General features: G+C 37.6%; 1 protein-coding gene and 1 long non-coding RNA gene across 2 annotated transcripts in view; both read right to left on the bottom strand.

The window, feature by feature from the left end:
- SEC23A (SEC23 homolog A, COPII coat complex component) overlaps window positions 1-15810 on the bottom strand; it is a 65392-nt gene extending 49582 nt beyond the window's left edge. Inside the window, exons 1-7 of the mRNA XM_067737242.1 lie at window positions 15630-15810; window positions 10517-10758; window positions 8817-8874; window positions 8527-8613; window positions 7060-7296; window positions 3402-3481; window positions 2482-2626 (exon numbers count right to left, since the gene is read on the bottom strand). Coding sequence (XP_067593343.1) covers window positions 2482-2626; window positions 3402-3481; window positions 7060-7296; window positions 8527-8613; window positions 8817-8874; window positions 10517-10737 — 828 coding nt within the window. The 5' untranslated portion in view covers window positions 10738-10758; window positions 15630-15810. The remainder of the gene's footprint in view (window positions 1-2481; window positions 2627-3401; window positions 3482-7059; window positions 7297-8526; window positions 8614-8816; window positions 8875-10516; window positions 10759-15629) is intronic.
- Window positions 15811-16335: 525 nt separating this feature from the next.
- LOC137224445 (uncharacterized) lies at window positions 16336-25971 on the bottom strand. Its single transcript, XR_010943342.1, has 2 exons — window positions 25864-25971; window positions 16336-16464 (listed from the first exon to the last, which is right to left on the bottom strand). It is a non-coding gene; the product is annotated as an uncharacterized lncRNA (long non-coding RNA).
- Window positions 25972-25997: the final 26 nt, after the last annotated feature.

Raw genomic sequence — 25997 nt, 5'->3', positions numbered from 1 at the left:
TTTTAAAAATTCATGATTAACAAATCTAGGCAAGAGCAAGGAAAACTGCCTTTTACTTTTCATTTTTATACATCCTTGCATATTTGAATGTTTTTATTAGGTATACTTATTACTTCTATAACATTCTTAAACTAGATTAATAAACAAATAAAAATACTGTTTTCATACTGGGTATCATCCTGATGAGGTAACAGCAGTCATGTAAAGCTGAAACATCAGTAAAGAACAAGAACAAATTAAAGTATACAAACCACACACCTTCATACCTAGAACTCAAAAAGCATTCAAACTTCAAGTTACTTATAAGTAAAAAATAAATAAATAAACACTAAGTCCCAGTGAGCTATCTCCCATGCAAGCCTTCACACAAGCAAGGGCAGTTTGGGGAAAAGTACAAGGAAGAAAGAAGGAAGCTAGCAGCCAGCATAGAACAACTGCCAGATTCAAATGAAAACTTATTAAGGGGCACTAAAGAACAGCAAGAAAATAATCAAGAGCATGAAAACGAAATAAATAAGAATAAAAAATCAGAGATAAAGTGGTTGAAACAGAAAACAAGCAAAGATCCAATTTATGTATAATTGGAGTTCTTAAAGAAGATAAACAAAACAATGAAAAAACTAACACTTAAAACTGTAATACAAGAAAACTTTATAGAAACAAAATACTTGAATACACATATAGAAAAGGATCACCAGGCACTAGAGAAAATTAACCCACAGGACATACTAGTAATACTCCAAGCAAATGATCAAGTAATTTACAAGGGCAAGATAATTAGGCTGGCATAATTGCATAAGTTCAATCTACTCATGATTAAAGATCAGATAAACCCAAATTGAGAGTCCTTCTACAAAATAACTAGCCTATACCCCTAAAAAGTATCGTCATGAAACACAAAGAAAAACTGTGGAACTGTTCCAGAATAAAGGACACCAAAGAGACATGACAAGTGAATACAATATACAGTATTATTAGGATAACTGGTGAAATCTGAATAAAGTTTAAAGATTAGAAAATAGTGTTATATCAATGTTAATTTCATGATTGTTAAATGAACTGTGGTTATACAAAGGAATGTTCTTATGTAATTAAGAAATGCACACTAAAGAACTTAGAAGTAAAGGGACATCACATTTGTAGCTGACTTTCAAATGGTTTTTTAATATTTATATGTGTGTAACATATAAATAGATACCTATATATAGCTACATCTATATTTATAGAGAGAGCACACTATATAAATATCTGGAGAGAAGGATAAAGCAAATGTAATAAAATGTTAACATCTGAGGAATCTGGGTGAAAGGTTTAAAGGAATTCTTTGAACCATTCTTGTAACTTTTCCATATGTTTGGAATTATGTCAAAGTAGAAAGTTAAAAGAATAAAAACTGAAAGTAACAGATAACTCACCGTAAAAAATAGGAAACCACGAATCCACAGTGATATTAATAAATGAATAAATTGAAAGTTTGATGAGGAATAGGATATTTGCATGGTTTCAAAGATCCTCACCATCTAATGTTTATTAATTACAAAAGGAGGGGAAATAAGAGTAATTTTACAGTGGAGAAACCTGGCAGACACACCTTAATGAGTGATCAAAGTCATAATCATCAATAATGGGCAAATGAAAATCATGTGCCACCTGAGAGGATACAGTAAGAATAGACCATTACTTCTGTGATATTCCTTCCAATGATGCAATACCTCAATCTAATTGTGACGCTACATCAAGACAAACCTAATTTGAGAGACATTCTATATACTGGCCTGAATCTTCCAAAGTGCCAAGGTCATGAAAGTCAAGGAAAGGCTGAGGATCTATACCAGACTAAAGGAGACTAAACAGACATAACCACTACATACATGCCTCTGAATTAAATCCTTTCAGTAAAAGAAATTATTGAGATAACCACTGAAACTTGAATGAGTTTTGAGAATTAGATGGTAGTAGTGTATCAGTGTTATGTATTGTATAATACATCAGTGTACGTATCATATATTTCAAAACCTGACTTTGAAAGTTGTATTATGGTTATGTAGGAGAATATCCTGGTTTATAGGAAATACAACTAAAGTATTCAAGGGGTTGGTAACATCACTTCAGCAACTTAATCTCAAATAGTTCAGAAAAAAAGTCCTTTGCAGCTTTTCTATAAATTTAATAACATTTCAAATTTTAAAAAACATTTTTTAAAAAACTCTTCTAATTACAAAGCTAATATATGTCAAGTGTAAAATTTTCAAATTCTACTTAAAAGTAAAACTCTCCTTAACCCACCACTGTTAACAATTGGGTAAATATCCCTCCAGAAGCCTCTCTATACACAAAAGGATATACCACAGATCAAACTTTAAATAAAATCACATATGCGCTGTCCTATGACCTGATTTTTCCACCCAACATTATCTTGTACATATCATTCCATACACACACATACACATTTACATTCCAAAACAAAGCTATTGTCACTACCTCAAGTAGTCCTACAGCTATGGAAAGTGCCACCCCAGAGGAACGCAAAGGTCTCTTTCCCTGTGGTACAGGCCACGGGTCTCGCTGCAGTTCTCCCAGAAGATCTGTGAGATTCATGTCTATTTTCTGTACTGGCTGTAAGAACCTGCAAAACAAAATTAAATAAAAATCCATTTATAAATGTTTGTGGGTGAGGGTTTAAGAAACAAATTGTCCACTTTCTTAAAAATAGAGAAAAATAATTTGAATACACATTAGAACAATGGTTCGCAAACTTTTGTGTACATCAAAATTGGTGGGAGGGTTTGTTTTAACATAGATTGCTGGTTCCAAAGTTTTGCTTCAGTAAGTCTGGGGTGGTGACCAAAAATTTGCCTTTCAAATAAGTTCCCAGGTGATGCTGCCCACTGGTGAAGAATCACACTGAGTACAACTACTATAAATAAAACACTCAAACCAAGTATTACTTTGAGACTGCATCTTCCTTTTACCAATCTAGTAAGTTTTAAGGTTACTGAATTAATTATGAGAAGATACATTAACTCAGTTTTAGTAAGACCACCTCTGATTAGTAAGTTTAGTGGAAAAAGCTACTACAAGGGTAAGGAGGCAAAATGAAAAGTTTGTGGGGCACTATTTTTGCTTGGCTGCCTTCAACTACAAAAATTAAGTTTTTCTGAACTTAGAAAATCAAGAATATATCAAAACTAAAGAAACTCCTTACACTGTAATAATGAAAAACCAACCTTTTCAGCGATGTGATTCTACCTCAACTCTTTAAAAAGTATACTAATGCAATATTTATATTCCTAAAAATGTTTAACAATATAGTATCACTGAATCCCTACATTCAAGTTAAGGATATAGGATGCTTAAAATAGCCACATGAATTGTAAAATTCTCTTTGCCGTATTTATTACCTATTGGAAGGAGGTGGCTGCTGTACCTGAGGACCACGTGTTGCTTGAGTAACTGGTACTTTAGAGAGTCCCAGCATTTCCTGTAAAGAGATTATTTTTGTGATATTCATTTAATTACTCCTACAAAGATGTATCAAATATTTATGATATGCAAGGTGCTTCTGTAGGCATCAGGAACACAAAAATAAAGAACACAAAGTCTCTTCCCTCAGAAAGCAAAAGTTCTAGTTGGGGAGACTGTCAGGTAAACAGTAATACAATGAAATGATCATCATACGACAGCAAAGTACAAGGTGCTATGTGAGCAAAAAAGAGGGATACTAGCTCAGAAATACTTTATTTCTAATTAAGTAAAAATAAGTTACTGTGTAACTTGAATGTCTATATTTCTTAACTTATCTTCATTCATTCCTTTCAGCAACTATATCTCAATGTGCCAGGTATCTAATGTTGAAAAAAATATATAGTCCCTGACCGTATGGAAATTTATATCTGGTGAAACAGACAAGAGTTAAATCATTAGCTAAATAAGTGTAAAATTGCAACTATAATAAATATAAAGGAGAGATACAAGGAATTGTATTAATGGGGTTTATAAGGTACACACACCTTGTACGTCTATTCTTCTTAATTTTCTGACTTAATGCCTAACCAAACTGCCAGTTTTGTTCTGAATTTTAGATGTATGCAGAATTCCTCTCTAGACACATGAAAATAATGTTATTTTACTAAAATTTTCTTGAACCTAGAAATGCTTAATCATAAAGTAATAAAGTATATAACAGAAAATCAGAAAGTCTAAAGATTTGCAAAAAAAAAAAATATTGAACCAATCCTGCAGTATTTCCTACACTGCTAGAATGATCAGCAACTTTTTACTGAGGACTTATGTGCCAGATTCTGTGCTAAACTCTTTGTATATACTATTTCCTCACAAAATATAATGAAGTAGATTTTTAAATTCCTGCCTTGCAAATGAAAACTGACACTCAGAAGGGCTAAGTAACTTGCCTAAGGTTACAAAACTAGTAAGTAGCAAAGCAAGGTATTAATCTAGATTTTGCTATGAAGCCCTGAAAGAGTTTACACTATACTGAGTGTTCTCACTTACATTATTTCATTTAGTATTAAAATAAAATAATCTGGTAAAATAGGTATTGTTTATTCCTTTCCATAGAAGAGGAGAAAACAAGCAAAGAGATCAGCCCAAGATCACACAACTAGAAGAGTTTAAGATTTGAATCCAGAACTATTTGGGGAACAAAGACCAGGCTCTCTTCAACAAGATGGGTAGAGAAGGAAGATAAAAACATTTTGATGGAGAAAAAAATTTAGTTTGCATGCATTCATTGTTTCAAAAAGGCAGATGTTTTATGTATTACATATATATTACATAATTTAAGTAAAATGCATTCTACAATCAGAACTAGAAATAAACTACCTTAAATAAATTTACAGTTTAAAAATAACAGTAATAGCAAACATCTAAAAGCACAATCCAATTAATTTTCATGACTGCCCTGTAAGATACATACTATTATTATCTCCCTTTACACATGAAAAAACTAAGGTATGGGCTTCCCTGGTGGCACAGTGGTTGAGTCCGCCTGCCGATGCAGGGGACACGGGTTCGTGCCCCGGTCCGGGAAGATCCCACGTGCCACGGAGTGGCTGGGCCCGTGAGCCATGGCCGCTGAGCCTGCGTGTCTGGAGCCTGTGCTCCGCAATGGGAGAGGCCACAACAGTGAGAGGCCCACGTACCGTAAAAAAAAAACAAAAACAAAACTAAGGTACATAGAGGTTAAAACTTGCCCACTCTCTGTCTCATGTAAACAAGTGATCCTCCCCTTCAAGGTACTCTGCTTCTTATGCTCTTGAAGGAATCCCTGTCATGTTTTGTGAAACCTCACTCTCCTCATCTCACTCTTCCTTTCACTCACCATCTTTAGTCTCTTTCTTTTTGTGTATAAACACATTCAAGTGTCCCTCCTAAAGTAAACCTCTTTAACTCAGTCCTCTCTCTCTCAAACTTTCACACTATCTCCTTCCCTACCTTCAACAACAAACCTCTTGAAAGAACACAGACTCTAATTTTCCCCACTTCCTCAAATCTTAATCACTACTATGATTCACTACCATATTCACTGTTCATTCATCCTCCCCCTCCAAACCTGCATATTCCTCCAGTATTTTCTGTCTCGGTTAACTGCAGCACCACTATCCTAGTCTGCTAAGCTTCAAATTAGTCATCCTTAAAATCTTTTTTTTTTTCATTTTGGGCTACCTGGATGCCTCCAAAGTCTGATTTCATATCTGTCGACTTTATACCAGGCTTATCAATCAGGGTAATTTCTCAACTGGGGGTTGTATAAGAATCACTTAGAGGGACTTCCCTGGTGGCACAGTGGTTAAGAATCCACCTGCCAATGCAGGGGACACAGGTTTGAGCCCTGGTCCGGGAAGATCCCACATGCCATGGAGCAACTAAACCCGTGTGCCACAACTACTGAGCCTGTGCTCTAGAGTCACGAGCCACAACTGCTGAGCCCGCAGGCCTAGAGCCCATGCTCCACAACAAGAGAAGCCAACGCAATGAGAAGCCTGCGCACTGCAATGAAGACTCAACACAGCCATAAATAAATACATAAATTTATTTAAAAAAAAGAATCCGCCTGCCAATGCAGGGAACATGGGTTCGATCCCTGGTCCGGGATGATCCCACATGCCTCAGAACAACTAAGCCCGTGCGCCACAACTACTGAGCCTGCACTCTAGAGCCCACGAGCCACAACTACTGAGCCCACGTGCCACAACTACTGAGCCCACGTGCCACAACTACTGAAGCCCGTGAGCCTAGAGCCCGTGCTCGGCAGCAAGAGAAGCCACTGAATGAGAAGCCCACGCACCGCAGCAAAGAGTAGCCCCCACTTGCTGCAACTAGAGAAAGTCTGTGCGCAGCAACGAAGACCCAATGCGGCCAAAAATTAATTAATTAATTAATTTTAAAAAAAGAATCACTTAGAAAGTTTTTCAAAACACTTACATAAACAATCTCTACCCTCTCAACTATCTTCCAGTTGAAGCACATATTCACTCACTCTCTTATGATCTATCAAAATCTCTGGACAGAAAAAGATTTTGAAAAATACACCAAGATGATTCTAGTATGTTACACATAACTCCCTGCCTTGGAAGACAAAGCTTCAATTTGCCCCAAAGATAAAAATGTCCTAGTGTGTGAAAAAATATATATACTCGTGGTTCACCTATTAACTCTCAAGCCTTAAAATATGTACCCTTGCCAAAAGTGTTTTTTTCCTAAGTGAGATGTAAAGAAACAAAAGCTAAAATTCTGTGGTTACCTTCTCTCAGTCTTCAGCATGACTCTTCTATAAACCTTTCAAATCTCTAGTAAAATAGCTTCAGTTTCACTCTAAATTTTAAAGATACTTCAAAAGTGAAGGGTCTTCAATCTCTACGATAACAATTTAAGGCAAATGAAAGAACGCTGAGGCCAACACTAAATTTAAAGGCTTTGTTATAATACAATTATATTAGTCATTCATAATATTTTCTAGAAACGTATATCTAGAAGGCATTTATAGACATACAGAGTGATGTGCACAAACAGGCTAAAACTACCATTCTTGTTGTTTACCTGCAGTTGTTTGGCAGACAGATCTTTTGTTCCTCTGAAGACATAGCTTTTTGAAATGCCCTCACATCCAAGTTCATGAACCTGCACCATTCTCCCAAAAGTAATTAGGCCAACCAAAGCTGTAGGTGGTAAAAGACTTAATGACATCTGCATAGATTCTTTCAGGGCTTGTAAGTCTTCATCTTCCATGCAAGTATCAACCACATAGAGGAATATCAAAGGCATCTGAGGACCACGCTTTTAAAAAATGTTGCGATTAAAAAAAAAATGTTTTAAAAGTATTAACACTTCAGCACAATACACAGGATAATCAATAGAGGACTAATTAAATAATTTACAATACATTTACACAATGGAATCCTAATAAAGCCATTTCAGAAATGAAACAGGTTATATATGCATGGAGAAATATCCAAGACATCATCAAGTGAAAAATTCAGTTTAAAAACATTATTTATAATTACATGAAGGAGATTTTCACTTTCAATTTTACTTAACTGCATGAGGTTTCATTTCTTATAATAAGCACTTATTTCTTTTAAAATAAGAAAATAGTAACTATAAAGCTTAAAAGCAAAATTAGGTTATTTTTATAAAATAATTATCTAACCCTGAATTGGATTATAAGAGAACTGGAAACTAGCCAGAGTGGACAAATTACTGACTGGCTCAGTGAACCATATTCTGGTTTCTCTACAACATTCATAAAAAATATTACCTTAATACTTAAATATGTAAATAACTATGTAAAGCTGTTCAGAAAGGGAAGAAAAATGATTTTCCTAACAAGGGCCAATGCAAGAGTAATTTCATCATTAGACTCGAGCATCATACTGACCAAGTATTCGTAATTGACCTTCCAACTACAAAGCAAAATTGATACTTTACTGTTTATTGATCTATTTGGTATAGCAAACCACACCACCCCACCCAATACCTTGGCCACCTTTCAAATAACTACAACAGAAATTACCTTACTCAAACTGACCTTGACAGTTCTTACCTTTGAAATTCTCAATCAATTCAATGTGAGAATCAAGAATGATGCCTTTTGGGCTTCCCTGGTGGCGCAGTGGTTGAGAATCTGCCTGCTAATGCAGGGGACACGGGTTCGAGCCCTGGTCTGGGAGGATCCCACATGCCGCGGAGCAACTAGGCCTGTGAGCCACAACTATTGAGCCTGCGCGTCTGGAGCCTGTGCTCCGCAACAAGAGAGGCCGCAATAGTGAGAGGCCCATGCACCGCGATGAAGAGTGGCCCCCGCTTGCCACAACCAGAGAAAGCCCTCGCACAGAAATAAAGACCCAACACAGCAAAAATAAATTAATTAATTACTAAACTCCTACCCCCAAAATCTTCTTAAAAAAAAAAAAATGATGCCTTTTAAGTCAGCTCAATTGAACAGTTATTTTGGTATAAATTACTGGATATTTTAAATTTCTTAAAGAGTTACTCTTATGTTCTTACCAGAACTACATATTCAATGCTAGAAAACTGAGGTAAAAGTTCAGCAGGTTGATTCAGTTCAGATATACCAGCGTAAGTAGGTGGAAACTGCAGGTAGAAAAAAAAATTTTTTTAATAAATTATTTGTGTGAAATTTTAAACTGAAAATAATTATTTCCTGATTATTTAATTATTAAAAAAGATAGTTTCATCATATATAAAGTTATTTCATCTTTATTTTTAAATATGCATCTTTCTGCATATTTAGAGCAGTATTATAGCATTAACATCTGCAACAGGGGTTTTCTTACCTGATTCCTTTGATAACAAAAGTTGCAAGCCCAGAGTTTTGCTCGATAATCCACTTGACTGTTTTAAGAAAAGATACAATAGCTCATGGTTCAGTTAAATTGTACAATAATCCTAATTTCAATAAAATTAATTTCTTTCTGAAAATGAATACATTCAAACTGATATCAAAGCAATCTTTAAAAGCCATGTATTTTTAGGTGTTTTTTTTTCTCCAAATGGCTCAGTAACTTCTAAACTCAGATCTAGAAAGCATTTATTCAATAAAAATATATTTACTGAATGCCATTATTCTAGGTGCTGATAAAGAAGTAAACAAGATCATAGGTCCCTGCTATCACAGAGTTTATATTGTAGAAGAGAAAGACAATAAACAAGTAAACGCATAAACACAGAAGATACTTTTAGATAGTGATAATAAAGATTAAAGATAACAAAGCAGGACATGAGAATGTATTTGGGAGGGCTACTTTAAAGGAAAGCCTTCATTAATAAACAACTGAAGGACTTCCCTGGTGGCGCAGTGGTTAAGAACCCGCCTGCCAATGCAGAGGTCACGGGTTTGATCCCTGGTCCAGGAAGATCCCACATGCTGCGGAGCAACTAAGCCTGTGCACCACAGCTACTGAGCCTGTGCTCTAGAGCCCGTGAGCCACAACTACTAAAGCCCGCACGCCCCAGGGCCCGCGTGCCACAACAAGAGAAGCCACAATAATGAGAAGCCCGCGCAACACAACGAAAAGCCCTCTCGCCGCAACTAGAGAAAGTCCGCGTGCAGCAACAAAGACCCAAACGCAGCCAAAAAAAATAAACAACTGACATGTAATCAGAATGAAAAGAAACCAGTCACAGGAAAATCTGGGGGCAAAGCAATCCAGGCAGCACATATAGCTATTGCACAAAGTCTGTGGTAGAAGTAAGTTAGGTATATCCAAGGATAAGAGAGAGGGTAAGGTATAATGCAGATGAAAATAAAGAAAATGGATGATACAAGATGAAGGCAGAAATACACAAAGGATAGATCATATAGGGTTTTATAGGTCTTGATAAGGGCTATGGATTTTTCATTCCAAGTGTAATAAGTATCTATTGAACAATTTTAATAATCTGATATCCATTTGTAAAACTCTAGCTTCTGAGTGGAGAAGAGACTGCTGAAAAGCAAGAACGGAAACAGGAAGACCAGTTAGGAGGATAATGAAACCATCCAGGAAAAAGATGGTATATTTTGAAGTACCATGTTCTAGCAAAGAGTAAGAGACAGAATCCTGATTGTTCTGGAGATGGAATTGACCAGATTTGCTAGTGGACTGAGTGGAGAGAGAGGGAGCAGAAAGAGGAATAAAAGTTAATTCTTGAGAGTCTGGCTTATGTAACAAGAAATCATAACATTTTTCAAACACCATACCCCTCAATTATGACCTTTCAAATGACACAAGATGGGTTGATTGCCAGCATCAGTATCTAGAGAATACTGATAGAATCTAACAGTTTACACAGTGACAACTTTGCATTTGGTTTCTTATCAACTCTCTACAACTAGAATGATCCTAAGATTTTATAGCTCTTTGGATCTGACTACCTTAATTTGAAAAAATAACTATAATCAAAAACAAAGATATTCTTATATAAATGAGCAAGAAAGAAACTACATTTTTTTAAAATCATAGTGACATTAGTTTTTTCCATATACTTTAATTACCATAAAGGATTCAAAACTGCACGGCAAGTGGTCCTACTACACAGAACAGGTTCATATTGAATGGGTGGCAAATCTGGTCTCTCCTTCAGTGGTGTAAATAAGGCTGCTACTGGAACGACCATTCTTGTAGCTTCCAGTCGACTTGATGGCCAAACATTCCAACTAAATCGGACTCCATCTCGTTCTTCATTTTGTTGGATGAATTCCAAATAGGTTGTCATCGTAGAGCTTGATTCTAATTTCTGTAAAAAAATTAACGGATATTTTTAAATCCTCTTAAGAAAATTCAAAATAAGTATGTTTTTCCCACTTCCAGCAATATTAATCCATTAGAAATCATAACCAAATGAAAATATTTATCTCAAAAAAAAATTAGCAAACAACAATGACCACAATTATAACAAAATAATGAATGGCTCTACAGAACCCAATGCATATTAGGCCCAATGAGAGGTATTTTATCGTTTTTTATTCACTCCCAAAAAAAACTATGGCAAAAAATAATAAATAATAAAATAGATGTCCTATTGATTTAAGGCAAAAATGGGGGAAAATCTAGATCCTAAGTTTTCCGTATCAGCCTTGTGAGTTACATTATTCTAATACATAGATTGTCAAAAACATTAAATTCTAAAACTCACATGCTTTTCTACCCAGAAAGTAGTAAGTTTCCACTAAACTTGCTAGAAGAGAATATTTAAGGGTGCAAAACAAAAATATTTTTCTAAAACTAGGTACTTCTATTTTAGACAGGTAATTTTTTATCATGCATCATTTAACCTCTCTTGCAGACACTTAATTCAGAATACTTTTAACATTCCAACTTAAGAGAGCATTTTAAACTCTAATTTGAGATATATAATTTCAATATAATCATTTAACTTTACCACTGGAAGAGGGAGATGCCACTCTGGTTAGTGCCCAGTATCAAGAGACATCTCCATCTTGTTATTCTTTAGCTTCCTGACTAGGATGCCAGCTCTCCTACCTGGGAAGCAGTTCTATCTATCTCATGCTCTCAAAATGCAACAGTGGTTAGTGGTGGAAGGAAACTGTAAAATTTAAAGGTCTGAGAAGATAGAATTTCAAGTACTATGTGGCTGGCTAAAAGACTTGTGGGAGAGATGAATGGCATCAAGAACCGAAGAATTATGAAGGTAGGGTGCCAACAGAGGCAACATGGATGCTGAAGTAGCTAAGAACAACAATGGGATGAGGAGCTGATTTTAAAATGTAAGTAAGGGAAGAAAAGGTACTATTAGATATAATAACAATTTTAATTTTAGAAAAATGTCCGAATATATTTTAGTAATACAAATTACAGAAAGCGAAGCTTAACAAATCTGAAGTATCTTAAGCAGCTAAGACCTTTCCCTTCTCTAAAAGAGATGTTATATGCCAAATATATCTCAATTAAAATAATAATAAAATAAAAATTAAACACTGCATTTCCTCCCATCAGAATTTCAGAGACAGCTAAGGAATTTTATGCTATTCAAAAGCAATCGTGTATTTTTCAAAGATTGATAAAGGGTAGGGAGAAATCCTAAGATATCTAGATTTGTTTAGAAAAGATTATCTTAAAGCTAAATACAGGAGACAGCTTTGAGAAAGATAATATGAGCTTTCAAGAAAAAGTGGCTGTTGAAAGATAATGATAAAACAAAGGTCTGGGATAATCAGAGAGGAGTTAGAAGATGCCAACCTCAGTTTTAACACAGGCAACAATAAGAGGAGAAACAACCTCCTCTGGGAGAGAAATGGTTTTTAGCAACAGCTTCCATGCTACAGATGTGAATATAAATTCTAGGAGTATGCAATCCCTCCCATTATTTCTACAGAACATAAAGCAAATGAAGTTTTCTGTTTATTACTTAATTGCATCTATAATCTGAGATACATCTAAAATGCATCACCAAAAAGCATCAAAAGACTATTAAAATATACTCAACCAATCAGCATTGTTCATTTGAACGACAAGACACAAAAAATGTTTTAAGTGACTATTTTCTCAATTCTCCAAGAATAGTATATAACTAGTACTTAGGTATTTGTCATATATTTCCTTAAAAATGGATGAAGTGAGCCTGTCACCTGCAAAACCATTCACAGTATTTGTTGCCAATGATAAAATCTGAGCTTTCTCAAATTTAAATTAAAACATTAAGATTTTTTAAAACTTGTATCTAATACCATGAGCTTCACAACTTCCTAATATGTAAAGATTTTGCTGATGAGACCAGTAGTGATAATAATATGATTTTTTATATATTATATAATGAAACATGCCAACATTTGGAATATACACATTATTCAGTGAAGCAAGAGCTCCCAAATGATCTTTTCATGATGTTACAAAATCATGCATGGGTAAATGATCCATTCAAAGTGTAGGACAGACCAATGGGTTATAACGCAATAAGTACAGAAAGTTCATTTTTAAGGTTTCAGACTCCACACTGCAATTAACCCTTGATTTCTTAATTAAAACTGTCGAGTTTGGGTACAGTATCAAAGAATATGCATATTTTTTAATACGAAAAAGCTATTAATATTATCTCTCCTTTTTCCAACTACGTACCTATGTGAAGCCAGACTTCCTTCACACAATTCAACCAAAACAACATATTACAATAGACTGCAAAGCAGTAGATATAAAAATCTACCTGTCTTCTATTAAGCCAAGTTTTCCTTTTTTTTCTGCATCCTATAATACTCTTAAGTATTATATGCTTTATAATGCTTAAGAGTATAAAGAGGTCTTGGGACTTCCCTGGTGGTACAGTGGTTAAGAATCCTCCTGCCAATGCAGGGGACACGGGTTCAAGCCCTGGTCCAGGAAGGTCCCACAGGCCATGTCCGTGAGCCACAATTACTGAGCCCGCGTGCTGCAACTACTGAAGCCCATGTGCTTAGAGCCCGTGCTCCGCAACAAGAGAAGCCACTGCAATGAGAAGCCTGTGCACCGCAACGAAGAGCAGCCCCCGCTCGCCGCAACTAGAGAAAGCCCGCGCAGCAACAAAGACCCAACACAGCCAAAAATAAATAAATAAATTTATAAGTGCATCCATTCTTTAAAAAAAAAAAAAAGAGTATAATGAGGACTTGAGAATCACCTCCTTAGGACTCTGGGGCTTAATTCAAAATCTGGGAGCCTAGTAGAGAAAGGCTCTATGAAACTTAGCATGAAGACTTAGCATGAAGACACACAGGCAATAGCCAGATTTAAGTTTCTACAACAGGTAACAAACCTGGATTGTAACTCCACATCCTTACTTTTTATTGAGACATACTAAATATCACCTGAGTGATATTTGAGTACAATTCCCCTCCTCTTCCTCACTCTTTTTCCTCTCAGTCTCTCTGCTCTAAGATTATATTTGTTCACTAAATCACACTTATTTCTTACCTTCTCACTTTCCAGCAGTGGTTTGAAAAAGTCCCACCTGTTTCTTCTTAACTGGTCCAATTACATAAGCATGCAAAACACCCCCCCAACTTCCCTCACCTTTCCAAGGGAGAAATTACTCAATCTTAAAATCACTCATTCTAGTACAAATTTTGCCAGGTTTGGTCCCATAGTCAACAATAGCATATCTGAAATAAAGTCCTGTTACAAACCAGCTTTTTATAAAATGGCATTATTTGATAAGCATTCTCTCCCCTGATATTATGTTTGTCTAAAAGCATAAAACTAAATAAATACGATTCAAACACTATATTAGGATGCAGACTTAATATACTAGGTGTTATATTTTTTTTAAGTGGCACAAACACAAAAGACCATTCTAAAGAAATGTCTCATTTTTCAGCACAACTTATAATCATTGGGAGTTACCTTAGTTAAATACTTACTCATGGTATAACTAAAAGGAAAGAAGCATTAAGTCACTTTAACCTAGAACATCAGATATGTGCCCACAGTATTTTAAAAGGCTTTACCTATTCAATAATAATTAAAAGTTTTTAAATATTCCGATTTTAGCCCATTTATAGATAACTAAGTGCAAAACATTGTAAATTGCAAGTAAAATTTGAGTTCCTTCCAATCAGATATATTTGTTAACAATTATATGTGCCTCTCCCACTTTTCTGTCCTAAAATCTTCAATGAAGTGTCTTCAACTACTTCCCATGACTAGATTTATCATATTGGAAAAATAGCTTAACCCCTCTGATCCTCAATTTCTCATCTGTAAGATCAGGGGTTTGGGTTAGAAAACTACAAGACCCCTTCTAAATCTAAAATTCTGAGCCTATTAAAAATGACTGGAATTCCAAAATGATGTCCATTAGACTACTGGAGAAGGGAGAGAAGGAAGACTTAACACGCATTTATATTTAAATCTAAAACTTTTAACCAAGTTAACTTGGCTAGTTATCCACGACTTTGAGTGGTGTAACTTGAGTAAGTTCACGTGAAAACACGAATTCAACTTATTCAATCCAGTGATTACATGCAGATTTAACTATGACTTTTCCCTTCCCACCAGAACGGGAAAACACTTAGGGCTAAATGAAGTAGGTACAATTGGTCTAATCTGATAACTGAAGTCTATTTGTAATCAAGGCCCAAGGTGTTAGCTATACCTGGCACTTTTCTCCTTATCCCCTTTAACTCCCAAGGCCGAACTACGGGTGACGAAGTCACCTCGGTTCAAAGTCTAGGGCTCTTCAGCTCAGGCAGGGAATGAACCAAGAAGTCAAAGTACCTAGAAGCGGTGGTGGGGTGGGGAAGGCAGATCGGCCGGGAGCGGAGGGTGGGGTGCTGGGGGAGATGCCCAAACTGCTGTTTTTCACCCGACTCCCATCTTTCGCACCTGATACAGGGCAGGTGGGTGAGGGGGCCAGGTTCCCAGGCCCAGAGAGAACTAAGCAGAGGGTGGTGGGTGAGAGGGTGACAAGTTCAGGGTTCCAGGCAGCCCCGCCGGGCCGGCTCGCAGCCCCGGCGCACCCCGCCTGCCCCGGGGCACCAAGACGGCAGAGCAGGCACCACCCTTGAGACCCCTGCCCGCGGACCCGCCGCCGCACAGCCGCCCCTCCCCCGCTTCCCACTGAGCGCCCGCGGACCCCCAAGGGAGCCGAGAAGTGGCAGCCCTGAAATGGATCCTTACCACAGTGCCACCACGTACGAGATCCGCGCCTGTCGCAGCCTCGGCCTTACAAAATCCGCCCTCTCCGCCGAGCCAGAGAAGCCGTGGCACCGCAATCAGGGACGGCGCCGCCCCGCCCCCTGCCTCGGCGCAGAACTCTGCGGGACTAACATGGCTGGTGCCGCTTCTGCCACGTCAAAGGGGGAGGCGGGGCGGGGCGTGAAGGGGCGTGAGGGGGAGGAGACGGTTCTGGGGGCGGGGCGACCGGGCCAGGGAACTGAAGGGGAGGGTGCGGGACCAGGGCGGGGCGGGGGGAGGGGATAGGGAGAGGAAAAGGGAGGGGAAGAGGAGGGGACCAGAGCTGGAGGGGCGGGGTGACAATGCCAAACCTAACAGGGGTACTCAGGAGGGGCGGGGAAGGGAACGGAACCTGGTGGAACTGGAGCGCGAGGGTGGGGTGCGCCATGGCCCTCCGGTCCCCTCTCCCCGGAGCCATGGCGGCTCCCACTCCCCGCGGGTCTCATGATATGTGACCTTCTGTCGCCAGACTCCTCAGCTTGCTGAGAGAAATGGAGGTGTCCTCTAGGAGAGTGGTCCCCAAACTTTCTGGCAACAGGGACCGGTTTTGTGGAAGATCATTTTTCAGGGGTGGAGGGGGAATGGTTCAGGCGGTAATGTGAGCGATGGGGAGCGGCAGATTAAGCGTCCATTACTCCGCGCTGCTCACCTCCTGCTGTGCAGCCGGGTTCCTAACGGGCCGCAGACAGGTGAGGGTGGGGGCTTGGGGACCCCTGCTCTAGGAAATCCTCTCCTCTAGGGCCCGGGTTGATTCCAAGAAACACAGGCTGCATCGCCCCTGAAAAAGCAAAGTGAGAAGTTCGTTCTTTCACTTAGTGCAACAAACATTTACTGAACATCTACCTACTTTGTGCCAGGCACAGTAGCGATGCTGTGATATGATGTAGGCAAAACAGCCAAATGTCTGGTCTGGAAGAATTTATATACTATTTATACACTATTCATGTATTCCTAGTCAGTTTACCTCTTTCCTCCTACACTGCCTCTGCCACCTCTCCCCCTACACACACACACACACACACACACACACACACACACACACACACACACACTACAATCTTTGGCTGATTTATCTTGATGTATTTTCTGCTTCTCTTTCCAAGAAAAGAACAGCAAAATGGGACAGACAGAAACTGGTTGGAAAGGCATTCGAGCTTGGTGGTCTCAGGCAACCCCAACCTTCAGTGAGGGGTTGCTCACGGAATTATTTCCAGATAGGTCAACACCTAAAATCCTGCAAAGCTTAGCCCTATAAGCATTTTATGGAATAGAGAAAAAGATCAATTTTTTGTTCTTTCAAGCTTATATTCACAAGAAATAAGATATGCAGCAAACATATATTTTACTTCCTCTAAGATTGTTTTGTAAGGTAAAAGAGTGTTAGTTTGCTTATCAAATTTTAATACAATCCTGAAGAGGAAATGGGAATCAGAAGCCAAAATTCTGTATAGGCCTGCAAATAAAGTGGGCTCAGGATACTACCTTAACAAGGATTCTTGGCTGAAAGTACAGCAAGTAAATAGCTGTAGACAATGATATAAAGGTGGAATAAGGACATTCGCAAAAAGAAACAAGATCTAGGAATGAGTAGGGTAAATAACACATAGATGAGAGGATCCACCAGGATCCTGGAATTCAGTGAGGAATACACCAAAGTATAGCACCTTCGGTAATTTCATTATTTTATGGTCCCCAGAAAGGGATCTTTGCCATCCAGCTCAATGAAGTCTAAGAAGTCATAATGCCTATGTATTCAGCTGAACAAAAGGCTTTTGTTTCCTATTACAATGAAATAAATGTTATGATGGGTAACAAATTCATTCATATCTGCCTTTATGTGCTTAAAGGTGAATGAGTTTAAGAATTTAACCTTTGTACATATCATCAGGATCTAGTAGACCCAAACTTTAGTTTTCTGAGATTTCCTCTTTTGGGAGTACTATTTGTAAGGATTGATTTTTTTCATGACTTTTATTCTTTCTTAAAGGTCTTCCAAAAAACAAAGAGAAAACTTATTTTTTAAAAAAATAGGATAAAACTTTCTCTATTTGCAGTGGTCATATGGGTCATTTGGACTCTTGTAAATCTAGGATACATCATGGAATCTTACTGATCTTATTTTTCCTATGTCCTGCAACATTCTCCTACTTCATCATCCATGGAACTATTTCATCATTATCATTAATTGTTCCAAATCATGCTTCAAAATATACTAAAATTATAAGAAAATGGAAAATGATAGAATTACCTAAGATGATAGAATAGTGAAGTAAGTCATCACTATTGCATTATCCTTCAGTTTTCCTTTTGCAATGCTCAAAGTACTGCATCATCTTTCTAGATCTTTGTACTATGCTTTAGCTCTCATTGAATATAGTTGAGAATTCAGAATTCAGAAGATTAATGCAGAGATAGAGAACAGCACTCTAGACCCTAATAACCTTAAACTAGGAATCTTTAGATGACCACCACCTAACTGAATTTTTCAAACTCAAGAATTAATTAGTAAACAATATATTTCTAAGGACAAAAAGAAAACGTGGTATTCTCATCTACTTACTCATTCAAAAGGAATAACTCCATTCCACAAGATTTTGCAGCAAACATCTGGATAACCTCATTTTGCTAAGAGTACATATGATAGTATTCTTTCACCTTTTATGATGTTTATATGGATACATTTACTTGATATGATTCTTAAGTGCACAAATGCTAGTGGCAGTTGTGTATACAAAGATGATAAGAAGGAAATAGATAATCTAGAAATTAAAAATTCTTTGAGTTGATCATTTATAAAACTAAAAATACAAATGTTTTGCAGCTAAGTAGCAAAGAAGATGGCTGTCCTCTCTTCAACAAAATGATGAGCCTTTAAATGTTTCAAAAAATTCTACAAGTCTTGTGTTTTGATAATGCAACTGCAAAAAGAATCAGAAGCAACAATAAGCTAGTATGCAGTAGTGATGTATTTGGAATCTGCAGTCACTATTTACAAGATGAGTATGCTCCAGACTCAGCATCATGGATAATGTGTAGGTAGTTGCATTTAGAGGACATTGCCCATTTTGGATATATCTTCAAAACCAGGAAAATATGGAATAAAAACTAGGGTTTTCTATGTTTAGATACTTACTTAAATGTCCAATAAAGTTGTTTTTCATTATCCCTTTACTCTCTTTTTATAACAGCTTTATTGAATATCCCTTTACTCTAATGTGTATAAATTATTCATGAAATGACTTAAAGATATAAAAATTAGAAAGGATCCATTGGACCCAGATGGTAAATGGTAAAGACTAGTTTTTCAAATATACTGAAAGTTAAGAGGTTTCATCTGAGGAAGAATAGAGAGAGAATGGAAAATTTCTTTTTTTTTTTAACTGAAGTATAGGTGATTTACAATGTTATGTTAGTTTCTGGTTTGTTGTCAAGCAAAGTGATTCACATATATATATATAATATATACAATATATACCATATATATGTATATGTATTCTTTTGATTAGGTCAGTCTGACCTAAGAAAAAATTGGTAAGATTTATGTCAGAGAATATTTTGCTTATGTTCTCTTCCAGGATTTTAATGGTGTCTTGTCTTATATTTAAGTCTTGAAGCCATTTTGAGTTTATTTTTGTGTATGGTGTGAGGGTGTGTTCTAACTTCATTGATTTACATGCTGCTGTCCAGCCTTCCCAATACCACTTGCTTAAGAGACTGTCTTTTCCCCATTGTATAGTCTTGCCTCCTTTGTCAAAGATCAATTAACCATAGATGTGTGGGTTTATTTCTGGGCTCTCTATTCTGTACCATTGATCCACATGTCTGTTTTTGTGCTAATACCACACTGTTTTGATTACTATAGCTTTGTAGTATTGTCTGAAGTCTGAGAGGGTTATGCCTGCAGCTTTGTTCTTTTGCCAGGATTGCTGGTCTTTTATGGTTCCATATAAATTTTAGAATTATTTGTTGTAGTTCTGTGGAAAATGTAACTGGTAATTTGACAGGTATTGCATTAAATCTGTAGATTGCTTTAGGTAGTATGGCCATTTTAGAGAATGGAAAATTTATTGAGCTACTGAGAAAGGAGTCAGACTATGAATTGGAAAAAGGAAGAAACTCCAAAAACAGTATTTATTGGCTTTCATTTTTTAAATATTGATTTATTTATTTATTTGGCTGTGCCTGGTCTTAGTTGAGGCACACAGGATCTTAGTTGCCTTGTGTGGGATCTTTAGTTGCAGCATGTGGGATCTAGTTCCTTGACCAGGGATCAAACCCAGGCCCCCTGAATTGGGAGCACAGAGTCTTAACCGTTGGACCACCAGGGAAGTCCCTTTACTGGCTTTCTAAATTATAGACATCGCTGGACCAAGGCATTTTAGATCAATCTGTGAACCTGAAGGATTCTTGTTAAACATTTGCCAACATGCAACTGATTATAATTGTTTGCTGTCAGTTACACCACCTTGTGCAGGTCCTGGCACAAAATGATCGTTCCCTAAGTATTCTTGAATTGAGCATGAAAACCTAAACAATTATAAAACATTGTGTGTTTTTTGTATTTTTTTGTTTTGTTTTGTTTTGTTTTTTGCGGTACGCGGGCCTCACTGTTGTGGCCTCTCCCGTTGCGGAGCACAGGCTCCGGACGCGCAGGCTCAGCGGCCATGGCTCACGGGCCCAGCCGCTCTGCAGCATGTGGGATCTTCCCGGACCGGCGCACAAACCCACGTCCCCTGCATCGGCAGGCGGACTCTCAACCACTGCGCCACCAGGGAAGCCCCCAAACATTGTTTTTATCATCATCATTTTTACGTATTTGGATGGTAAAACTATAAAATCTGACAAAAGTTCCCCCCCGAAAAAGTCTTTTTTTTTAAAGCAAATACTCTTAAGATAATTACTTTTTCAAACTGGTATTCTTGAAAATGCCAGAGAATATTAAAAAGAGAAAGAGAGGGAGAGGTCCTGTGTTCAAATACCAGTTAAATTATGTAAAATAGGACTGTTGACTTGTCAATAATTTTAATATGCTAATATTCATTGTGAATATTTAAGAGTGGCATTTGAGTACATTTCCCAAAGATATTTGACCTTGGAACTTTTTTTCAGGGACTATCTGGGGGCAAGTATTCTAAACAACCTATGACTTTTTCTTCAGTCATTAATCATCTTAATCACTAGTTAATGTGTAACAGCCAGTATTTTCCTTCCTACTTTTCAATCCACAGATGTTTCTAAACTGGAGGTTCTAGTATTACACAGTCAGGTGAAGTATGATAATGCAAATTCCTTGGAATTTTATATGGTCAACACCAGATGGAGCTTTTGCCTCTACTTTTTGGTTTAATCCAGTGTCTGGTTTGGGTATTTTTTGTTTGTTTGCTTTTGTTTTTGTCCCCACCCAGGGACTGACCCCCTGCCATGACAGTGAAAGCGCCAAATCCTAACCACTAGACCACCAGGGAATAAATAAAGCATTTGCAGTTTTTTCTAATATGGATTCTCTTCCATTTGTTCAGATAGTGACATTATAAGACACTAGCCAACTATTTTTGGACTACTCACTACAAAGAGTAATACTCAGCATCGGCAGAGTGTCAAGTCCATATATATGATATCTGTCTGGTGGTGTAGTCTGCACACACAATGACTACAATCATATCAGGTATAATAATAGTAAATAAGACTAATAAATTACACATAAATTCAACAACAACAACAACAAAAAAAACCCAATCAAACAATGGGCAGAAGGGACTTCCCTGGTGGTGCAGTGGTTAAGAATCCGCCTGCCGGGCTTCCCTTGTGGCGCAGTAGTTGAGAGTCCTCCTGCCAATGCAGGGGACACGGGTTCGTGCCCCGGTCCGGGAAGATCCCACATGCCGCGGAGCGGCTGGGCCCGTGAACCATGGCCGCTGAGCCTAAAAAAAGAATCCGCCTGCCAATGCAGGGGACACTGGTTCAAGCCCTGCTCTGGGAAGATCCCACATGCCGTGGAGCAACTAAGTCCGTGTGCCACAACTACTGAGCTTGCGCTCTAGAGCCCATGAGCCACAACTACTGAGCCCACGTGCCTGGAGCCCGTGCCCGCGCACTGCAACGAAGAGTAGTACCCGCTCGACACAACTAGAGGAAGCCCACGCGCAGCAACGAAGACCCAACACAGCCAAAAAAATAAATAAATAAAATAAATAAATTTAAAAATGGATTTCTATTAAAAAATAAATAAAAATAAAAGAAAGAAGCTAGATTTGTATTTTTACTTTAAAAGAGGAGTAAAGTTTTGGGTTTTGTGTTCCATAACTAAACTAGACTTCACCTTAATTTTCTGCCATCAGTGAGCTTTGTTGGATCTGGACTCCAAAGCCTAAGAACAGCATTCTCAGACAGAGATAAAGAGACTGACTCTGCTCATGCCCAGAGGGTGTGACCCAAGACCAGGATCCCCTTGCGTCTAACTTAATTGCCTCTCTCTAATCTACAACCAGTGGGTCATAAAGCCTCTCATTTGTGCTGAGCTGTATCTTGTGGAGCATAGTAAGTTTTAGAGCAATGGTTCATAAGTCTGACCACCCAAGATAGAATCTCAGCTCCATCTACTTCCTACTTGTATGACCTGGGCATGGTATGTAACATTTTCTGAGCCAGTTTCTTCATCTGAAAATAAAGATAACAATCATACTTACCACTTAGAATAACAACACATTGTGAGGATTGAATGTGATAATCTATATAAAACATTTGGCCCCATATAGCCCTAAGAAAGAAAAAAGCATCTTCTGAGAGCCTGAAATTGGCCTGCCTCTATCAGTTGGCCCCAGCTGTTGTTAGGAGCTGCCCGGGCACTCACAGCCAGGCCACACTATTCTTTTGTTGAATCTAAACCATATCACAGCACACCAACATCAGACAAGAACACTCAGGAACCCTGAAGGATCATGACCAAAACAAGACTACTCTGTAATCGTGTCTCTGAAGTCTGACAAATTCAAGAAGATTGTCCAAACCACAAAATGACCGAATACCTCCCTAACCTGGCTAATATGAGTGACTGCTGCTTCTTTACCAATTACACCATTAGCTTCCCTTCTTTCTTCTACTTTCTAGATAAGAGTGATTAAAATACCTAATCACAGAATTTGTCAAGTGTTCAGATGAGCTGAGGAGAGAACTCAGCTCCCAGGTGTCAGAGAAGCCAATCAAAGCAACAATGAGCCAAAATGAATGCAAAAGTGAAGCCTGTAATCACTTACTGTGATTGCATAAGCAAGACTCTAAACCTGGTGAAAGCACAGACTCCCCCAGTTCCATTACCCCCATGGAATGGCATGACTGGTTGAGGGTCATCTCACTCTTGAGGGGGTCCCAAACAAAAGACTCCTGCAGATTTATGGAACTGGGGGTGGGGATGGGGGCAGCCTTAGGAGTGGAAAACTACTGAGTACCTACTCAGAGAGGTGAAGTTTCCCATGAAGGAGACCGCCAAGTGGAAACACCTGAGCTAGGAATGCAGCAGTGCATTAGAATGCCTGGCTAGGGAGGGCTGTTGTTGACTGCAATTCCCTTCAGAGACTGCAATGCATTGAATGGGAGCATCAAGTCTGGTGTGGAGAGGGCAGGTTTCCCTGTGGAGCCTGCCAGGTAAAGGCTTTGTAACTGGCGTATAGTCAGGCCTAAAAAAAAAATCACACATAGGTTTTTAACCAGGAGCTGGACTCCTCAGAATTATCCCCATTTCTTGACAGCAAAGCTCCACTGTCCCCAGATCACCTAATAAAGCCCAATGCTTACCACAGTGCCTGACACATAATAGAAAACTGATAAACATTAATTGGATGACTGAATTTATTAAAGTTCAATGGCATAAAGAGGCAAGTTAAATTTTAAACTGTAGCCAAGGAGAAAAGAACTGACAAAGTATGGTAATGTAGGAGAAATTCTAGGGTAGTAAATCTTAAAGAATAGGGAGGGAAAAGATTAAATGGATGGGCTAAGTTATGTTTCTCACTTGGAATTCTTCTTAAAAATCTCAGTTTCAGAGTCCTACAACCAATAAACAGACTCAAACTCTGGAGAAAGAGAGTTATAGGACACAGGAGTCTGTATTTTAAATAATTTCTTCCAGATAATTCTTATATACACTAACATTTGAAAATAACTGAGCTGCTTAAAGGGATATAAAATACAGGGACAAATTTTGCATTTAGCTCTGTAATTTTGACTTAGCAGATGCCATCATCGTCAATAAACAGCCATTGAGCTCTGTTCTCATAACCTTCATACTACTCCTACAGCCAACCACCAATGTGAGGAACACTGAAACAGAAAAGTCTTTCCACTGTAAACTGAGAAGTGACTGGAAATCTTTGAAAACAGGGCACCGGAAGTAGTTTGGTATCTTAGGAATAGTTCTTCCTAGAAAGAGGCTAAATGAAATGGTTATTATAGTTTTAGAAGTTCAGCTTTCTAAAAATTAAGTTTTTTTCAGAATAACTTCATCAACCAAATAGTTTCTTCTCAACTGTCCCATATCTCACTGAAACATTCAAAAATACTTAGTGCAATTTCCAATTTATAACCATATTTAAAATGTGTTCCAATGTTCATTCCTTAATTCTTTTAAGTCAGATTAGTTTTAAAGAGTAGAAAGTAACCCTTATAAATTTTTACTTTCCTCTCTCTTGAATGAATTTATTCCTGTGTATTTAAATTTTTAGCACCATTTCAGAATCACTGATGTACTTTATAACTCACATTTTCTTTTGAAAAAAAATTTTCTTAATATTTCCCAGGACAACCTTTGTTCCATTCTGCTATTCCTCCCCTTGTTCCCTTCATCCCTGTGTAGTTCTGCCACGCACTTATACATGGAGTCCAGTATTAAGAATTGTTCCCTTGTGGTTGGTCTACTAGGTTCTTTTCTCCAGAAAAGTGGGGATAAATTGCTAATAAGCTAGTTTAAAAAAAAATGTATTTGTAGGAAAATCCAGAAATGACACAGTTTACTTTTTCTAATTTGTTCCATTTGTTCTTAATCATTACCAAAACGTTTGGTGACAGTATTTCTCCATATTTCTTGCTAATAAGCTAGTTTCAAATATATATATATATTTGTATATATGTGTATATTTGTATATATATATATATATTTGTAGGAAAGTCCAGAAATGACACACTGTTTATTTTTCTAATTTGTTCTTGATCATTACCAAAACGTTTGATGACAGGAGCATTTCTCCATATTTCTTATAAGTTTGTTTCTCCCAAAATCAGTAAAATTTTTAACCAAATAATTTTCTAGTTTGACTGCAGCCAAACAGTTTCTTTCCAAGACTCCCAATTGTTTAGTTACCATTCATAAGCACTAATTCTTTAGCTCTTAACCTAAGGACTGTCCTTAGTTTGTCTCCAATTTAGAAAGTTACATTCTGGTTTTGAAATAATTGCTTGCAAGCTAAAGACAGTGCTTTAAGAAAAAGAAGAAAAAAAGCCTGAAAAACAAACAAACCTTAGAAAACAAGTCAATTGTATTCACTCACAGCTTGTTTAGAAAAACAGATATAGTACTTTGATTGTTTCTTGCAATTTGTGACCCAGCACAAGTTAACTTAATCCATTTCTGCCTTGTTTCCTCACCTGCAAAATGGAAATAAAGTACCCCCTCACAAGATTGGCCCTAAGATTAATAATGATAACTTCTAGGTGTTGGCATTAACTTTATTCTTTGCATTATCTAAAGAAAGAGATATTTCTGAAAAAGTGATGGCTACTCTAGTAGTAATATTCACTTCAGATAAATATAAAGTGATCTTTGGCGCAGCCAAGCACAAGAAATTCCTCTGGGAAATTAATTTTACATTCATTTGGCGTCAGATAAATCTGGGTTGGAATTGGTTTTCCTTTTTCGGAGAAAGTTACGATTGTAGTACTTAACCCCTCTTTCGGCCGATTTCCTCCCCTACAAAACCTGGATAATACCACGTACGTCAAAAGGTTGTAAAACTTAAATGAGGAAATGCATGTGATGCATCTACCAGCGGTTTAAGAATTTAGAGCTCAATAAATGATAATCACAGTAACCTGGTCGTTAATTTAAAAAACATTTAAAGTTCCCTCACTACTAGGGATGCATAAAAGTTAATAACCCTCAGTCTTAGAAGAGTATAGAGCGTAATACCCAGAAAAACTTCCGAACTACTTTTACTAGGAACCAGCCTCGCAGTCTTCATTACTCCACCGGAGCCTTAACCTTACCACAATCAGCAGGTTCGCTCATGCGCAGTTACGCCCCCAAGCCCAGCCTCTTGCTCA

Source organism: Pseudorca crassidens, chromosome 1 (genome assembly GCF_039906515.1).
Source record: "Pseudorca crassidens isolate mPseCra1 chromosome 1, mPseCra1.hap1, whole genome shotgun sequence".
Taxonomy (NCBI): Eukaryota; Metazoa; Chordata; class Mammalia; order Artiodactyla; family Delphinidae; genus Pseudorca; species Pseudorca crassidens.
Note: the sequence above shows the minus strand (reverse complement) of the source record. Positions and strands in the feature narration are given on the sequence as shown.